This window comes from Crinia signifera, chromosome 4 (assembly GCF_055691185.1).
Source record: "Crinia signifera chromosome 4, ASM5569118v1, whole genome shotgun sequence".
In the NCBI taxonomy this organism is placed as follows: Eukaryota; Metazoa; Chordata; class Amphibia; order Anura; family Myobatrachidae; genus Crinia; species Crinia signifera.
In genome coordinates, this window is record NC_139220.1 from 316,426,884 (window position 1) to 316,445,929 (window position 19,046).

The 19,046-nt window shown below is 47.8% G+C and overlaps 2 protein-coding genes across 4 annotated transcripts in view; one reads left to right on the forward strand and one right to left on the reverse strand.

Annotated features, from left to right (window-relative positions):
- LOC146075896 (uncharacterized) lies at positions 1–12,952 on the reverse strand. Its single transcript, XM_083185580.1, has 2 exons — positions 12,590–12,952; positions 1–1,243 (listed from the first exon to the last, which is right to left on the reverse strand). The coding sequence occupies exon 2, from the start codon at positions 1,091–1,093 to the stop codon at positions 140–142; it is 954 nt and encodes a 317-aa protein (XP_083041706.1). The 5' UTR covers positions 1,094–1,243; positions 12,590–12,952; the 3' UTR covers positions 1–139.
- Positions 12,864–19,046, forward strand: part of ZNF397 (zinc finger protein 397) — a 27,668-nt gene continuing 21,485 nt past the window's right edge. For 2 of the 3 annotated variants that reach the window (XM_083185582.1, XM_083185581.1), the window contains exon 1: positions 12,864–13,148. The gene's annotated coding sequence lies outside the window, so the exon portion shown is untranslated. Of the gene's footprint in view, positions 13,149–13,179; positions 13,286–19,046 lie in introns of those variants that run through there. The other variant, XM_083185583.1, reaches the window with a different exon arrangement.

A 19,046-nucleotide genomic window follows, 5' to 3' on the forward strand; every position in this document is an offset into this window, starting at 1 on the left:
AAATGCCCCAATATTGGCATCCCTAGCTGCAGTCAAATGTAGGAGGTGATCATAATTATGTAACTCAACTGTGCATTCTGTCATTTGAGGAGTAACCAGTTGTAGCCTTTGGGAAAAACAATTTTTGCATTCAGAACATTTATATAGTCTCTCCTGTGTGACTCCTCTGATGTCGGACAAGATGTGACTTACAGGGAAAACATTTACTGCATTCAGAACATTTATATGGTTTCTCTCCTATGTGACTCCTCTGATGTCTATCAAGTGGTGACCTCTGGGAAAAACATTTTCTGCATTCAGAACATTTATATGGCTTCTCTCCTGTGTGACTCCTCTGATGTCGGACAAGATCTGACTTACAGGGAAAACATTTATTGCATTCAGAACATTTATATGGTTTCTCTCCTGTGTGAATCCTCTGATGTCGGACAAGATCTGACTTACAGGGAAAACATTTACTGCATTCAGAACATTTATATGGTTTCTCTCCCGTGTGACTCATCTGATGTTGGATAAGATGTGACTTAGATGAAAAACATTTGCTGCATTCAGAACATTTATATGGTTTCTCTCCCGTGTGATTCATTTGATGTAGGACAAGATGTGACTTACGGGGAAAACATTTGCTGCATTCAGAACATTTATATGGTTTCTCTCCGGTGTGACTCCTCTGATGTACATCAAGCTGTGATTTAGAGGAAAAACATTTGCTACATTCAGAGCATTCATATGGTTTCTCTCCTGTGTGAATCCTCTGATGTTGGACAAGATGTGACTTTTGGGGAAAACATTTGCTGCATTCAGAACATCTATATGGCTTCTCCCCGGTGTGACTCCTCTGATGTACCAGAAGCTGTGATTTAAATGTAAAGCCTTTGTCACACTCAGAGCACACATGTGGTCTCTCTCCTGTATGAATCCTCTGATGTTTTACAAGATCTGACTTACAGGAAAAACATTTGCTGCATTTAGAGCATTTATATGGCTTCGCTCCTGTGTGACTCCTCTGATGTACCAGAAGCTTTGATTTAAATGTAAAGCCTTTGCCACAATCAGAGCACACATGTGGTCTCTCTCCTGTGTGACTCATCATGTACGAGATAAGAAATAATTTAATTTAAATGTTTCTTCTATGCAGAAAATAGCCCCTTAGGTTAATCCTCCAGGTGTAAGAAGAAATTAGGACTTTAGCTGGCTGAATCAGAGAACAATATCCCTTTGAGAAGGATTCTGTATAATCATCCTGTAAGAAATGTAAAAAGTAAAAGGTTAACATAGTTCAACTGTGATGTCAGAGTTATTGTGTATGGAATATTATATATTGCTATATACAACAAATATCGGTCGCTGACCATTGTTTTTATATCCGTGTATGTTGCCAAAGTGCTGGGACTATTTGCAGTCAGACACACAGCATGGAGCCCTCTATCCTCCTACAGCAAATATCAATATGTATATAGTACACACGGCCTATTAATGTTTCTATGACTACTGTATAACCCTCATCCTCTGAGCATTACTGACCCTCTGTACTGACCACAGAGTAACAAGTGCTATTGATCCTGCACTTATGGCTCCCTTATGTACATGCAGACATGGGTGATGCTGGTGCCGGACAGAGTCCAGACAGTCGGGTTCCCGACGTCCACCTGTTATTTTCCCTCATGGGGGTCCACGACTTCCATAGAGGGAGAATAGAATAGGTGGTGAGCGTAGCGAACCACCATGCCCGCAGCGTGGCAAGTGCAGCGAGCGCTCACCATGCTGTCCGGACAGTCAGGATCCAGACGTCGGGCCCCTGTACCACACCCGGTGATGTAACCCCAATGATGGTGCAGTTTTGCACCTGTGTTTAAAGAAGGCTTGAACCAATGTCTCTAGAAACATCTTACTTATGGGAACTTGTGGCAGAAAGAAACACCCGAAGCAACACTCCCCATACATAGGGATAACACTCAAAGTGACAGTGACAATGTTATGCAGGAAACCACAAAACACCGCTGTAAACCAAATATGGTTAAGGTCAATTATATGCAATAAGCATTAACACAATGCACAGTTATTATTGTGGACTCAATAACAGTAACTGCAAAGGTATATACATCTTACTATCAACTACTTGCATAAAGGCAAACATTCAAATATAAACATCAAAATCCAATATATTAAGACAAGCAGCACTGTCAGTAAAAGGCTGTAATATCTGGACTGTCCACAAGGTGATGTTACATCAGTCATGTGCCAGTTAGCGTCTTTCAAATGAAACCATGAAATGAAGCAAAACTGTGCACAGTATATGTAATCCAAATTGGTATTATTAAACAAGCACTTATAGTGTAACACATACGCCTCCAACAGGTGGTGCTATGGAGCAGTTATTTGCAATGTACAACACAGGCTTCCAATGGAGAGTGCTGTGACTAAACAAAACCTCCTTGAACAGTCTGTCTCTGCTGCTAGAATTAAGAGGTCCTGAAGGGCTTTTCCTTTTCAGGACATCTTCACCTTTTCCTCTCTCCTGACCTCTGCCAGCCCCCTCTGCCCAAATGCACCAAAACAATTTCCCACTCCTAGTGCTATACCGGTCTGAGTTCCTTAGTAGGGCTGTTACCGAGAAACCAATCCAGGGAATTAACCCCTGCAGCACTCCATCTAGTCTCATAGGCAGCCATTGTAGTCCACACAAACATCTTAAAGCGGTATCCCAAGAGCAGGGTACAAGGGCATTTCCCCGGGGCTCCCATCCCACCACCACAGGACTCCTTTCCCTCTGCAGTACAGGTTCTTCGAAGGTGCACATGGATGGATCACAGCATGAGGTCTACAATGAGCATGTGATAAAACTATTACATCTTCTGGACCTTTGTAAAGCCTTCTGTATCCTAAATTCAAACGCTTCCCGTTATTGTCATGTAATCCTGATCTGTGCCAGGCTTCTCTTCAGCCTTCTTAGATTCATTTGGGGTTTCTGCAGGGACATTAGGTTCAGGCATTGGCATAACGGACTCTGGGCTTTTGGGTTCCAAGGGACCCAATCTCTATGCCTCAGTCATGTGGACCACTACTTCACCGCCCCTTTCTCATTTCGATCGCACCTGCATCTGTTTGCCTGAAGTTTGCTGCACTGGAATCTGCATCTTCCACTCTTTGTATACGGTCACACTTTGCCTCGTGAGAACGTTGTGGTCTAATGACATTTTGAAGGCAATGCTGCACTGTCTCATTCTGACCTTTTACAACTGGTCTCTCACTTGTTTCCAACAGTTTCCTTTGCTTTGGGACTTCAGGTTCTGGTGGTCAGGGAGGATTGTTGTTAAGCCTACCAGTCTCTCCATTAACTTCCTGTAGTCTTCTTCCCCTCTGGCTGTGCTGATCCTATTTCCAGCAATGTGTCCACTCTGGTGACATCCTCTACAGATTGGTTGGCCCTGATGTTCGAACTAGTATGTAGCCTGTCGGCCTGATTCTCGAGTGACCTCCCATCATGGACGATTCCTTGCACTGCTTTCCTGTCTTGTAAGGTGTGGTACTCTGATGATTTTCCTCCTTGGTTTGGTACTATAGTCAGCCCCATCACTCTGGTTCAGCCCCAATAACTGGAAGACGGACGATTTAAAGTCTGAGAAGTAGCTGCCTGGTTGCTGGCCTTTCCACTTTTGCAGCTGTGATTGGTATGATTTCCTTGCACTCCTTCTATGAAGAGGCCAATTACAGTTTCATTGGAGAACCCAATGTCTGTATGGCCTTCATGGCTTCCTGTAGACCTAGCAGGAATTCCCGCAGTGATACAGGCGGTTCTATAGCTCCGCTACAGTATTAGAGACAAATAGTTCTCACAGTTTTTGGAGTATTTGTTCTACATTTTTCTTTTCCTTATACACCCCTGCCTTTACATCATGAGGAGGAGCAGGGCCTTTTTACTGCCCCATCAGTATCTTCACTTTTTGTTCTTCGCTGAGAGAGTATAGACGGAACATACAAAGCATTTTGGTGACCCATGTTTGCAGTCTGCACATGTGCATATTTGCACAGTCACCACATCATTCACTGGAGGTGTGGGATTGTGGCAGGCAGGGGGCGTTGGCACGGGTATGCCCAGCATTTCCTGGACGTACCCATGAAACAGCTGGGCATCCCCATGCAAACCCAGGTGGGGAGCTGCCTGTCGGGGGTGGACAGCTGACATCACAGGATCTCAGCCACATTCTCAGATCAGACAGCACAAAGATAGGCATGTCAAGACTGATGTAATGCCTATTACATATACCACATGCTGTAATGCCCATTACACATTAATCCACACACAGTAATCCCTACTACATATAATACGACATGCTGGAATTACATATTATGCCACAAAAATATTACTTACCTGCATGCTTGTTGCTATGGGTTTCATGCTAAATGCTAGGGGCTAACATGCTCTGCCAGTGGGGTTACATGTTCTGCCAATGGGGTTACTTGCTCTACCAGGGGATCACATGCTCTGCAGGAGCTGGAGGTTCAGCAGAGCTGCCCTGACACATCTGCAGCTTCCGGATACTGAGGCCACAGCTGTAGCACGTGGCAGGCCCCAGCGTCGGAGAGCAGAACGCTGCTCAGTAGGTGCTCCGTTATGCTGTGCGTGGAGGGAAGGGGGGCGTCTGCGCTGCTGCCTGCACCCAGTGTGCTGCCCAGGGGTCGCGCACTGCTGCTAGCGCTCAGTGCGCTGCCGCTGGTCCCTTAGGAGGGGAAGAGGGGGGGTTGGGCCCCACTACTGTTGACTTCCAGCAGGCAGCAGGAGGGGGACGGGGTTGGGTCAGGCACCCTGCCCAAGCTAATGACTTCCAGCAGATGGGGGGTGGATGGGCACCGCTCAGTTTGCTGCCACTGGTTCCATAGGAGGGGGGAGTCGGGTCAGGCACCCTGCCCGCACTGCTGACTTCCAGCCAGGAGGGGTTTTTTAGCTGCCTGTGATGCTGCGGCTACTGACTTCCAGCAGGTGGGCTCAGTGCGCTGCTGCTGTTTCATTAGAAGGAAAACATAGAAACATAGAATTTGACGGCAGATAAGAACCACTTGGCCCAATTACGATAAATTTGATGTAAGGTACACTCGGCCAGATACACCAGCTTTGTGGCGAGATGGGGCCCCCTGGTACTAGAAGAAGAGGATACCCATTCCTGAAACCCAAGATCCCCAGATATAACAATTAGTTATATATATGTACACATACAACTGAGACAGAAAGAATTCCTATTCAGACTCCCAAATTGACTTCTGGACACCTTGACTCACATTGGCACTGGTGCAGGCACCAGAGAATAAAGTATGAGTGACTCAAGGACGGACACCCCCCCCCCCACCTACTCTTCCCTGATCTTTCCACCCCCCTCCCCCCCCCCCAATTCGTTTACATTCACTTACACTTGTTTATATTTTATGGTTATCATCGGATTGTTATGTTATGTATTCTGAACGTACATTTGCTCGGCGATATTAAAGCCAGATTCACCCTGACACCTTCAGGGAAAGTTATGAAGTAACACCAGACCGGGATAATTTATCCCCCTCGCTTATAAGGGATCTGAGTATTGTATTGCACTATACACCCCAACTGTACGTTTTCCATTTGTTGGAATTTTCTATTTCTTGTTGAAATCTCTGAACATGTTAATCGTGACCACTGAAACTTTGAAACACATGACAAATTGGATGTTTAACCGTCTCACTATGTAATGTATGAAAAAATCTAATAAATATATAAAAAAAAAAAAAAAAAAAGAACCACTTGGCCCATCTAGTCTGCCCCTTTTTTAAACATGTTACCTCAAACCATATTTGATCCTTATTTTTTTGTAAGGATATCAATATGCCTATCCCAAGCATGTTTAAATTGTACTACTGTATTTGCCTCTACCACCTCTGATGGGAGGCTATTCCACTTATCAACTACTCTTTCTGTGAAGTAATTCTTCCTCAAATTTCCCCTGAATCTTCCTCCCTCTAGTTTCAGTGCATGTCCTCGTGTTCTGCTGCTCCTCTTCCTGTGAAGAATGTCTCCCACCTGTACCTTGTTAAAACCCTTGATATATTTGAAAGTTTCTATCATGTCCCCCCTTTCCCTTCTCTGCTCTAAAGTATACATATTAAGATCTTTTAGTCTTTCCTGGTACGTTTTGTGATGTAGGCCATGCACCATTTTAGTTGCCCTTCTTTGTACAGTCTCTAATGTATTTATATCCTTCTGGAGATATGGCCTCCAGAACTGAACACAATACTCTAGATGAGGTCGTACCAATGACCTATACAGTGGCATTATTACTTCTTTCTTTCTACTGCTGATACCTCTCCCTATGCAACCAAGCATCTGACTTGCCTTCTTCATTGCTTTGTTACATTGCCTACCTGCCTTTAAGTCCCCTGAAATAGTGACACCTAGATCCCTCTCTTCCTCAGTAGTTTCCATTATAGTGCCATTTATACTATATTTAGTCTTTGGATTTTTGCAACCCAAGTGCATGATTTTGCATTTTTTGGCATTAAACTGTAGTTGCCATGCTCTTGACCATTCCTCTAATCTACCTAGATCATCAATCATTTGTTTTACCCCTCCTGGTGTGTCTACCCTGTTGCATACCTTTGTGTCATCTGCAAAAAGGCACATTTTACCCTCAATTCCATTTGCAATATCACCAATAAAGATATTAAAAAGCACTGGTCCAAGTACAGATCACTTGTAACCTTTCCCTCCTTTGACTTTACTCCGTTTACTACAACTCTCTGTTTTCTGTCCTGCAACCATGCTCTTATCCATTCAACTATCTTAGAATCCAAGCCCAAGCTTTCAAGTTTATTTAACAGTCTGCGATGTGGGACAGTGTCAAAAGCCTTACTAAAGTCTAGATAAGCTACATCTACAGCCCCACCTTGATCTATTGCTTTAGTCACCCAGTCAAAAAAGTCAATAAGATTTGTTTGACATGATCTTCCCCCAGTAAACCTATGCTGTTTTGGATCCTGTAAATTGCTGGTTTTGAGATATTCTACAACTCTTTCTTTTAAGAGTGTTTCCATCAATTTCCCTACTACTGATGTAAGGCTCACTGGTCGATAGTTGCTTACCTCTTCTTTGCTTCCACTTTTGTGCAGTGGGACTACATTCGCTGTTTTCCAGTCCTCTGGAATTACTCCAGTAGCTAGTGACTGGTTGAATAATTCTGTTATTGGTTAAAGGGGGGTTAGGAAACGCTGCCACTGGCCTGCACATGACCAGATTCTGCTTCCTCCCTCCAAAAGAATCTGGTCGCCAGGAAGCAGAATCTGGTCGCCATGGCAACCTGGTATTTGTCAAGCCCTGCAATAGATGTTAGGGCCTAATCCGGAAGATGGACTTCCTACAACATATACCGGCTACATAACGGTCCTTGCATCCATCTGTGTCACTGACCCTGCAATCTGATCTCCTCACCAACCCCATCTGCATTCTTGTGAGGTGTACTGTAAGTGTGCGATGAGAAAGTGCTTTAATTAATTATTGACTTTAAACTGGTTTATTTAATAGGAAATAGAGCATAACGCTCAGTTTTGGACTCTATGCCACTAACTAATGTGAGATGTTGGAATCTACATCCTAACAATTGTATATTTACATGTATCTATAAGAATGTTTTATGAAATATCTAGTGTTATACACCAAGTATAATATTTTAAGTGTTATTATTAAACTATGAATAGTTAATTTGCTCGCTTTTCTATTCTTTTCTAGAACATCAACCACTGCCTAGAGGAAAAAAAACAGTAGGCGCCTTCTGTACACTTAAAACAATTTATTAACAAATACCGCAAAAAAACATAAAAACATATAGATCAATAAACAATAAGACGATAATGCATGCATGCACAAAACCACAATTATTTTAAAAAGCCATTTAAATGCAAGTTCATAAGGTTGTAACTATAGTTACCAGTTCCTTTTTAAACAAGTGGGGCGTTGAAATTTGGCAAATATTTCCAGCAGATCACACTCACTGGTGGTGTGGGTAATACTTAGAGAAAGTCCTTTCAAGCAGGGTTTATAGTATCAATCCTTTCCTTAATGCTGGTAATATGATAGTTACTTTGTTTAGTAGGATACATCAGTCTTTTAATTAGCAACGCAACCTCTGTATCCATCTAACCTGTAGATTGCTCAGTGTGTATGCTAGGTCACAGTACCTTTGTGTAGTTTCCACACTTTCTTTGTCCGGCCAGTGGATCTAGCTGCAGCCAGACTGTACGGTACTCCAATGGATATGGAGCAGGTGATTAGCGCTCGTGTGCGCCGCTGTCAGACCACCGTGTGTGGCGGCTGCCGGGTGATGTCCTTTTGCCGGCTAAGTGTGTCAGCTGGGGGGACCAGGTTACTGCGGGTGGGATTAAGCCAATTGGCAGATAGTTCTTCTCGGTCCAATGCCGTCAGTGTACCCCGCCGGTCCTCAGCTGTAAGCACTTCTGAATAGCTCCTCACAAAGACGCGTTTTGCCGCACTCAGGTGGCTTTGTCAATTTGAGGAATGAGGCGTTCATGTTGGGGGAAGGCTTTATACCTATCAGTTAGTTATACACAGGTGTGTGTCTCCTTTGGCAAATCAATCACTAGCACTTGCATGGCTACACTTTCTGTCTTACTTCACATATGCAAGACAGCTGGATTTAATTCACAAAATCGGCAATTGCAAATATATAAAAAACGACACAACCTTAAAATCACACATATATGTATACATAAACATGCACACATGTACACGCTCTACTGACAGACTTTAATTTCTTTTTACTGTATTCAATTTTTCATTTTTTATTTTCAACCACTGCCTCCCTGTAATCACCCTCTTCCATCCCCGTCACCCCTTCCCATCCTCCATTAGCCGCTGCCTCCTTGCCACTTTCTACCTTCCCATATTACCCACTGCCATCCATTGCCAACCTCTGCTCCTTCCTAGTCACTTCTGCCACAACCTCCCTCCCAGCCTAACCACATCTCTACCCCTAACACCAAACCGTCCCATCTTAGCCTAACGCTATCTCTCACCCTAATGCCTAACCTTACTGACACAGCCTAAGCCAGGGCTCGACAAACCCCGGGCGCCAGGTCGCCAAGGCGACCAGATTCTGCTTCCTGGCAACAAGATTTTTATGGGAAGAAAGCAGAATCTGGTCATGGCCAGGTGGATGGCGCGGCTATATGTCCGCTACAGCCGGCATTGCGGTATTGCAGCCATAGCAGCCCGGCCTCCCCAGCATGCAGCAGCTCCGGCTGGTTCACCCATGTACCCGGCCGCCGGCGCAGTCAGAGCCCGGTCTCCCCTGCACACAGAAGCAGCAGCAGCTCCGGCTCCTCTTCCGGCTGGTTCACCCATGTACCCAGCTGCCGGCGAGATCAGAGCTCTGTCTGCCGCACAAAGAAGCAGCAGCAGCTCCTCCTCCGGGTGGATATGCACTATATGTACCCGGCTGCCACTGTCAGAGACCGGCCTCCCCCAGACACAACAGCAGCAGAAGCTCCGGGTGTAACTGGACACCGCCGCTGCCACTTACCCCCAGCTGCTGTCAGTGTATGGCATAGCAACAAGCAGTTTAACCCCTTGGCAAGGAGCAGGTTAACCCCTGGCAGAACATGGTAACCCCATAGCAACAAGCATATTAACCCCTGGCACAGCATGTTAACCCCATTGGCAATGAGCAAGTTAACCACCCCTGGCAGAACATGGTAACCCCATAGCAACAAGCATATTAACCCCTGGCAGAGCATCTTAACCCCATTGGAAATGAGTATGTTAACCCCTGGCGTCAAGCATGAAACCCATAGTAACGAGCATGTAGGTATAAGCAGAACTTATGTGGCATAATATGTAATTACGGCATGTGGTATTATATGTAATGAGCATTACGATGGTTGGTGTAATGGTCATTACGGCGTGCACTGTCCCTATTATTAGTTTATCTGGCTCCTACATTTTCCTCCTAGATTTTAAAGAAATTTGTCAAGCCCTGGCCTAAGCCCATCTCTCCCCCTAGTGCCTAACCCTCCCACTCCAGCCTAAACCCCATCTCCCCTCTCTCCTTACTCTCTTCCGCTCAACCCTCACTCACCCCCCTGCCTCTAGTTTCTCTCCCCTCTGTTTCTTTCCTCCCTCTCCCTAACAGTCTCTCCCTGTCTCCCCTATTAGCAGGAGACTAGACTAGTGCAAGAGACAAAAGTATATGTGATGGGACCCAGGAAAAGCAGAGAAGGACCCTAACTTTATAAAGTCAGGGGTCCCCGGGACCCACACTTTTTCACTGACCGCAATTCACTGGACACACTCACCTCACTCCACCCTCTTTTGCCACACGTCACCTCACTCCCTCCCTCTCAAACCCCATCACCTCACGCCCAGCCTCTTCTGTCGCCCAGGCACATGGCACCATGTATGGGCAGCCTTCAGCTTGTCTGGCTCCAACACATTTCTTCCTGATGTAATGGGCATTATGGCACGTGTAAATGTAACATTACATTACATTTACACACGCCATAATGCCCATTACATATACATATTACAATACGGCGTGTGGTATATGTAATGGGTATTATGGCGTCTGTACATTTTTGGTCCCTTTTATTAGTTTATCTGACTTCTACATTTTCATCCTGGCTCCAAGATTTTAAAGAAATCTGTCGAGCCCTGGGTTATGTACATGGCGTCAGATCATAAATGGAGGATGCTGCTGATTTATTTAAAGGCTGAGAGTCGCGCTAAAGGACCCACTGACTGCTAACCACTGGCCAGGCTGGTCAATGGAGTCTCCCAGGATCTAGCTCCAGACAAGACTGCACTTCAGAGGGACGCCACCAGCAGCATCCACGAGGAGGGCAAAGGATGGCAGCTACAATACCATACTCAACTGAGAATTTACAACAAACTGTAGAAGTATACTTACTACTACTAACAATTAACTCAGCATCAGCCTGCTTTTCCCAGCTTTGAGTTTGGCCATATAGAGTAAGGGTAAACGAATTTGGGTGTGGTATGACCTCCCGATAGCTGGGATTCCGATGGTCAACCCACCAATGTTGGAATCCCATCTGCCAATACTGCGACAGTGGGGCAAGTGCATATAAGCCCCCTGCATGCTCACTGCGCTCGACACAGGTTCTATTCTCCATCTGTTCTACCCCCCACCAGGTAGAATAACCGGCCAGTCAGGATCCCAACAGACAGGCTTTTACCAGTTGGGAATTCTGACGTCTGTCTATTGACCATCAGAATCCGAACTGTCAGGAGGCCATCCGACACCCAATTGATTTAAGCTTATGTTAGGCATGCAAACCTCCCAACATGACCCTCTCCAAGAGAGACACAATGCTCTGTTTCTGGACCTCCATCTTAATGTATGATTGCTATCACCTGTATTGAGCAGGTTCATTGATTAGAAAGGTGTTTTACCACAGCTGATGGCAATTATTACTTAAGCGGTAATTACTTATGTGGGGGGTTATTCTGGTTCACTTGCAAAGGCAAATTCCATCTCAAATGGAAAAAAACCATGTGCACTGCAGGTGGGCAGATATAACATGTGCAGAGAGAATTAGATTTGGGTGGGGTTTTACTTCAAAGTGAGATCTATATTGCAGTGTAAAACTGAAGCAGTCAGTATTTACCCTGCACAGAAACAATAGAACACCCAAATCTAAATCTCTCTGCACAGGTTACATCTGCCCCCTGCAGTGCACATGGTTCTGCCCATTTCTGAAAAATATACCTTTGCAAGTGAACCAGAATAACCCACCAAGTGCACGTCACCTGCCTACTGTTTTCTTATTGGTGAAGGGATAAGGCATTATCATATACAGATGGAGCCACTGCCATCTATCTCTATAATAGGATTAAGTGAGTAATTGGATTACACTACTAATCCTCTACTCTATTGTGCTATGTATTGTATCTGAGAACAATAGGCTAGCCATCCTGAGCCATGTCCTAAGGAAGATAGATGAGATGGGCTCCTACTGCAGGTATGTTACTGAACGAGCTGCTGTCTGCGCACATCTTACATATTATACACTAAGTGCACCTCACCTGCCTACCGTGTGCTTATTGGTGATGGGAGGAACAGTCATATAGGTGTTACTGAGCGAGCTGCTGTGTGCGCACATCTTACATATTATACACTAAGTGCACGTCACCTGCCTACTGTGTGCTTATTGGACACCTGAGTGTCGCATCCCTGTTGCCACATGAAGGTTTCCCTAATTCAGACATCATCTCCTGAGCCCCTATAATACCCTAATGACCCAGAGCAGAGATTGGCAGAGCCATTATATGGGGAACAATATGGGCCTATGGGGAACGAGGCAGTGACCTCCTGATGGAGTTATCAATGGATGGAACATTCCAGTGGTTTCACCTCACGCTGCCAGTCTGTGCTCACTGCACTATGAGGCGCCGGTGTTATTACTAGTGCTGGCTGTGTCTGGGGGCAGATATTGGGCTATTACCCGCCCCCGTGTCCTGTCTCCTCCCACCCTCAGTACACATTACACGGTGCCCAGCACCAGGGTCCCCCCACACACACACAGCGGGACTCACCTCTCTCCCTCCCCGCCGCGCTGCCTGTGATCCCGCCGCTTCCTGTCTCTGGCTCCGTCCCCAGATCTGTGAGGTAATGCAGCCGGGGCAGGGGACACGCGGCACTGGGGAAGGGAATGGGCGGGAACACGCGGCAGAGGGGAGGAGACTGGGCGCCGGAGCTGCTGCTGACGTCACCGGGTCATTACTGTGCGGCAGGGATTGCGGCGCTGATCTCCCTGTTCTGTGACGATGCTGCAGGATCCTGTAGTGATTCCCTGTGGCTATAACGTGCAGTGTGTGACCACAGGGGGCCGCCAGGGGGAGACTAGGAGCAGGGCCTCACAGGCATATGCTGGTGTGTATCCACTATGACGCTGACACCGTGCACTACAGCACACACCGCCAGCGTCAACGTGTCCCCGCCCATTCCCTTCCCTTGTGCCGCGTGTCCCCGCCCATTCCCTTCCCCTGTGCCGCGTGTCCCCTGTCCCGGCTGTATTACCTCTCACAGATCAGGGGACGGAGCCAGAGACAGGAAGCGGCGGGATCACGGGCAGCGCGGCGGGGAGGGAGAGAGGTGAGTCCCGCTGTGTGTGTGTGTGGGCCGGGGGGACCCTGGTGCTGGGCACCGTGTAATGTGTACTGAGGGTGGGAGGAGACAGGACACGGGGGCGGGTAATAGCCCAATATCTGCCCCCAGACACAGCCAGCACTGTAAGTAATAACACAGGCGCCTCATAGTGCAGTGAGCACAGACTGGCAGCGTGAGGTGAAACCACTGGAATGTTGTTCCATCCATTGATAACTCCATCAGGAGGTCACTGCCTCGTTCCCCATAGGCCCATATTGTTCCCCATATAATGGCTCTGCCAATCTCTGCTCTGGGTCATTAGGGTATTATAGGGGCTCAGGAGATGATGTCTGAGTTAGGGAAACCTTCATGTCGCAATGGGGATGTGGCACTCAGGTGTCCAATAAGCACACAGTAGGCAGGTGACATACAGTTAGTGTATAATATGTAAGATGTGCGCACACAGCAGCTCGCTCAGTAACGTACCTATATGACTGTTCCTCCTCCCATCACCAATAAGCACACAGTAGGCAGGTGACGTGCACTTAGTGTATAATATGTAAGATGTGCGCACACAGCAGCTCGCTCAGTAACATTCCTATATGACTGTTCCTCCTCCCATCACCAATAAGCACACAGTAGGCAGGTGACGTGCACTTAGTGTATAATATGTAACGTGCGCACACAGCAGCTCGCTCAGTAACACCTATATGGCTGTTCCACCTCCCGTCACCAATAAGCACACAGTAGGCAGGTGACGTACACTTAGTGTATAATATGTAAGATGTGCACACACAGCAGCTCGCTCAGTAACATACCTATATGACGGTTCCTCCTCCCATCACCAATAAGCACACAGTAGGCAGGTGACGTGCACTTAGTGTATAATATGTAAGATGTGTGCACACAGCAGCTCACTCAGTAACACCTATGGCTGCTGATGGCTGCTCCTCCCAACACCAATAAGCACACAGTAGGCAGGTGACGTACACTTAGTGTATAATATGTAAGGTGTGCGCAAACAGCAGCTCGCTCAGTAACACCTATATGACTGTTCCTCCTCCCATCACCAATAAGCACACAGTAGGCAGGTAACGTACACTTAGTGTATAATATGTAAGATGTGCGCACACAGCAGCTCGCTCAGTAACATACCTATATGAAAGTTTCTCCTCCCATCACCAATAAGCACACAGTAGGCAGGTGACGTGCACTTAGTGTATAATATGTAAGATGTGCGCACACAGCAGCTCGCTCAGTAACATACCTATATGACGGTTTCTCCTCCCATCACCAATAAGCACACAGTAGGCAGGTGACGTGCACTTAGTGTATAATATGTTAGATGTGTGCACACAGCAGCTCACTCAGTAACATACCTATATGACGGTTCCTCCTCCCATCACCAATAAGCACACAGTAGGCAGGTGACGTGCACTTAGTGTATAATATGTAAGATGTGCGCACACAGCAGCTGGCTCAGTGACACCTGTATGACGGTTCCTCCTCCCATCACCAATAAGCACACAGTAGGCAGGTGACGTTCACTTAGTGTATAATATGTAAGATTTGTGCACACAGCAGCTCACTCAGTAACACCTATATGACGGGTCCTCCTCCCTTCACCAATAAGCAGACAGTAGGCAGGTTACGTACACTTGGGGTGTTATTTTGGTTCACTTGCAAATCCTTCTCAAATGGACAAAAACATGTGCAGAGAGATTTAGATTTGGGTGTTCTATTGTTTCTGTGCAGGGTAAATACTGACTGCTTAATTTTTACACTGCAATATAGATCTCACTTTGAAGTAAAACCCCACCCAAATCTAATTCTCTCTGCACATGTTATATCTACCCTACCCGCAGTGTACATGGTTCTGTCCATTTGAGAAGGAATTTGCCTTTGCAAGTGAACCAGAATAACCCCCAAATGTATGTCCTGGACTTCCCTCTTGAGTAATAATTGCCATCACCTGTGGTAAAACATCTATCTAATCAATGAACCTGCTCAATACAGGTGATAGCAATCATACATTAAGATGGATGTCCAGAAACAGAGCATTGTGTCCCTCTTGGAGAGGGTCATGTTGGGAGGTTTGCATGCCTAATGTAAGCTTAAACCAATTGGGGGTCGGATGGCCTCCCGACAGTCCGGCTTCTGATGGTCAATAGACGGACGTCAGAATTCCCAACTGGTAAAAGTCTGTCTGTGGGGATCCTGACTGGCCGGTTATTCTACCTGGTGGGGGTAGAACCAGATGGAGAATAGAACCTGTTTTGAGCGCAGTGAGCATGCAGGGGGCTTATATGCACTCGTCCCACTGTCGCAGTATTGGAAGACTGGATTCCAACATTAGTGTGATCACCATCGGAATACCAACTATCGGGAGGACATACCACACCCAAATTCGTTTACCCTTACTCTATATGGCCAAACTCAAAGCTGGGAAAAGAAGGCTGATGCTGAGTTAATTGTTAGTAGTAGTAGTAAGTATACTTCTACAGTTTGTTGTAAATTCTCAGTTGAGTATGGTATTGTAATTGCCATCCTTTGCCCTCCTTGTGGATGCTGCTGGTGGCGTCCCTCTGAAGTGCAGTCTTGTCTGGAGCTAGATCTTGGGAGACTACATTGACCAGCCTGGCCAGTGGTTAGCAGTCAGTGGGTACTTTAGTGCGATTCATGTGCCTGGACGACAGAAGAGGCGGGTGTGAAGTGATGGGATTTGAGAGGGAGTGAGGTGACGTGTGGCAAAAGAGGGTGGGGTGGAGTGAGGTGAGAAGGTCCATTGATCGCAGTCAGCGAAAAAGTGTGGGTCCCGGGTACCACTGACTTTGAAAAGTTGGGGTCCTTCTCTGCTTTTCCTGGGTCCCATCACATATACTTTTGAGATAGTGTCCTGCCCTAATCTAGTCTCCTGCTAATAGGGGAGGCAGGGAGAGACTGTTAGAGAGAGGGAGGAAAGAGAGAGGGGGGATAGAAACTAGAAGCAGGGGGGTGAGTGAGGGTTGAGCGAAAGAGAGGGGGCATGCGGAAGAGTAAAGGAGAGAGGGGATGGGGGGAGACATTAGGGGAGAGAGATGGTGACAGACTGGGTGAGAGTACAGGAGAGAGAAATGGGACTGGAAGAGAGCGAAAAAGAGAAGAGACAGGGTGGAGTAGAGGTGAGAGAGGGATGAGATGAGAGGGGAAGCTGATGGGGGTGAGGTAACGGCGCAATAGGGGGGGGGCAAGATACAGGGTTAGGTGATGGGGCGAATAAGTAAGGTGATGGGGCTAGGTGAGAGGGGGTGGGGCAACGGGGAGCGATAGAGAGGGTGAGGAGGTGGAGAGGCTGTGATAAGGGGCAAGATGTAATGAGATGACGGTGTGACGTGACATGATGGGAAGAGTGAGTGAGTGCATTGGTGGGAAGGTGCTGTTCGGCTACTGGTCCATTGCTTCCGCTCCCTGGCTGCTACATTATCCCCTGCTCCCGAAGCCAGCCTCCGCTTGGCTGGGGAGAGGGGATGTGCGGGGGGTGATGTGCTGCCGCTACACTGCTAGGAGAGGGGGGGGACAGGTAGCACTGCCTGTGGCTTTGCTGTTAGGAGAGGGGGGGCGAGCAGCACTGTCCGCGCCGCGGCTGTGCTGTTAGGAAAGGGGGGATGCGGGCAGTGCTGTCAGCGCCGCGGCAGTGCTATTAGTAAAGGGGGGCGGGCTGCGCTGCTGCACTGTTAGGAGGTAAAGAGGGGGTGCAAGGGGCGGCCAACGCTGGTACATGATCAGATTCTGCTTCTGCCCAGGGTTAACGTGCTCTGCAAGAGGTAAATTCTTGTGCTATGGGTGACACTGTAGGAGCCCCCCGGAGGTGTGCTATTGAAGAGGTCGGGTCTCTTCCTCCAGCCCCCGGGCTTTGGCTGAGCAGCTTCTTTTTACCAGGGAAAGGAAGTCTACCTGCTCCAACAGCAGCTGGGGGTTAGTGGTGGCATTGGCCGGGTACAGGGTGGCTTCGCAGCTGGAGGAGGAGCTGGAGCTGCTGTGGCTCTGGGGGTGGCTGGGCTGCTGCGGCTGTGTGTGCGGGAGGCCGGGATGCTGCCTGCTGGGGCTGTGTGTGTGGGAGACCAAGCTGCTACCTTCTGTGGCTTGTGCGGGGGAAGCCAGGCTGCTGCCTGCTGGGTCTTGTGCAGGGGTGGCCGGGCTGCTTCGGCTGAAGTTCAGAAATCGCTGCAGACTGCAGTGGACCTGCTCTGGGTTGTCCAACGCTCTTCCCGGGTGTTAAGCGCACCCGGCCATGAGCAGATTCTACTTCCTCCCAAAAAAAATCTGGTCGCCAGAATTTGAATCTGGTCGCCGTGGCAAACTGGCGCTAGGGATTTGTCAAGCCCTGATGTAATTCCAAATATGCTGTTTGAGAGCATTATTGTACATCCGGCAGTGTGTGTTGCTGACAGGTGAGGTTAGGCTGTGATGGAGGGTTAGCTACTAGGGGAGAGATGGGGCTAGTTTTTGATGCAGGGTTAGGTGCTAGGGGGAGAGATTGGGTTAGGCTGAGAAGGGAGGGTTAGGCACTAGGGGGACAGATGGGGTTAGGCTGGGATGGGAGAGTTAGGCACTAGGGGAAGATGGGGTTAGACTTGCATGGTTGATGAGGCGATCAAGGAAGAGATGGGGTTAGGCTGTGTCGGGAGGGTTAGACACTAGGGGGAGAGCTGGGGATAGGCTCGGATGGGAGGCTTAGGCACTAGGGCGAGAGATGGGGATAGGCTGGGATGGGAGGGATAGGCTGGGATGGGAGGGTTAGGCACAGGGGATACATAGGGTTTAGGCTGGAATGGGAGGGTTAGGCTCTAGGGGGAGAGATGGGCTTAGGCTGGGTCGGGAAGGTTAGACATTAGGGTGAGAGATGGCGTTAGGCTGAGATGGGAGGGTTAGGCACTAGGGGAAGATGGGGTTAGACTGGCATGAGGGTTTGAGACAATTGGGGGAGAGATGGGGTTAGGCACTAGGGCAGGGCTGGGCAACACCGGCCCTCCAGATGTTGATAAACTACACATCCCAGGATGCTTTACATTAGTTTTGCTATGTGGCCATGCTGAAACTTATGCAAGGCATGCTGGGATGTGTAGTCCATCAACATCTGGAGGGCCGGTGTTGCCCAGCCCTGCACTAGGGGGAAAGATGGGTTAAGATTGGGAGGGTTAGGCACTAGGGGGAGCAAATTGATTTCCTGGGATGGGAGGGTAAGGCAGTAGGGAGAGAGATGAAGTTGGTTGAGGAAGGAGTGATAAGGAGCAGAGATTTGTAATGGATGACAGTGGGTAATATCTCTTCACTGGCTCCCCATTCCTTTCCAAGTTCTCTTTAAACTCCTCACCACCACCTACAAGGCTCTCTCCTCCTCCACCGCTCCCCGCTCCTTACCTCTCTTCACTGATCTCTATCCACACTCCCTCCCGTCCTCTTGGCTCCATCGCTGACCGCCGACTGACCTCTCACCTAATCACCTCCTCCCACTCCCGTGTCCAAGACTTCTCTCGCGCTGCCCCCCTGCACTGGAACAACCTCCCGCCACCCATCAGGCTTTCTGATTCCCTTACCTCCTTCAAGCGCTCCCTCAAAACCCACTTTTTTCGACTAGCCTATCCCTCCTCCTAACCTCTTTTGATCCTCCTATCCTGCCTCTGTTCCCCTCCGTTCCTACTTATCCTGTTGTTTTTCGTTCGTCCACCCACCTATTTTTAGTATGTTAACTCTTATGAGTAGGGTACTCACCCTACCTCTTTACCTCACCTGTCCTCCTGTCCTGTTCTTCCCTTCCTCTACTTCATCTTCAGTCTCCTCGACAATTTTGACACTTACTTCCGAACTGATGCTGATTTTATTTCTACCAGCTATACCCCTATTTATACTGTATTTTTCAACACA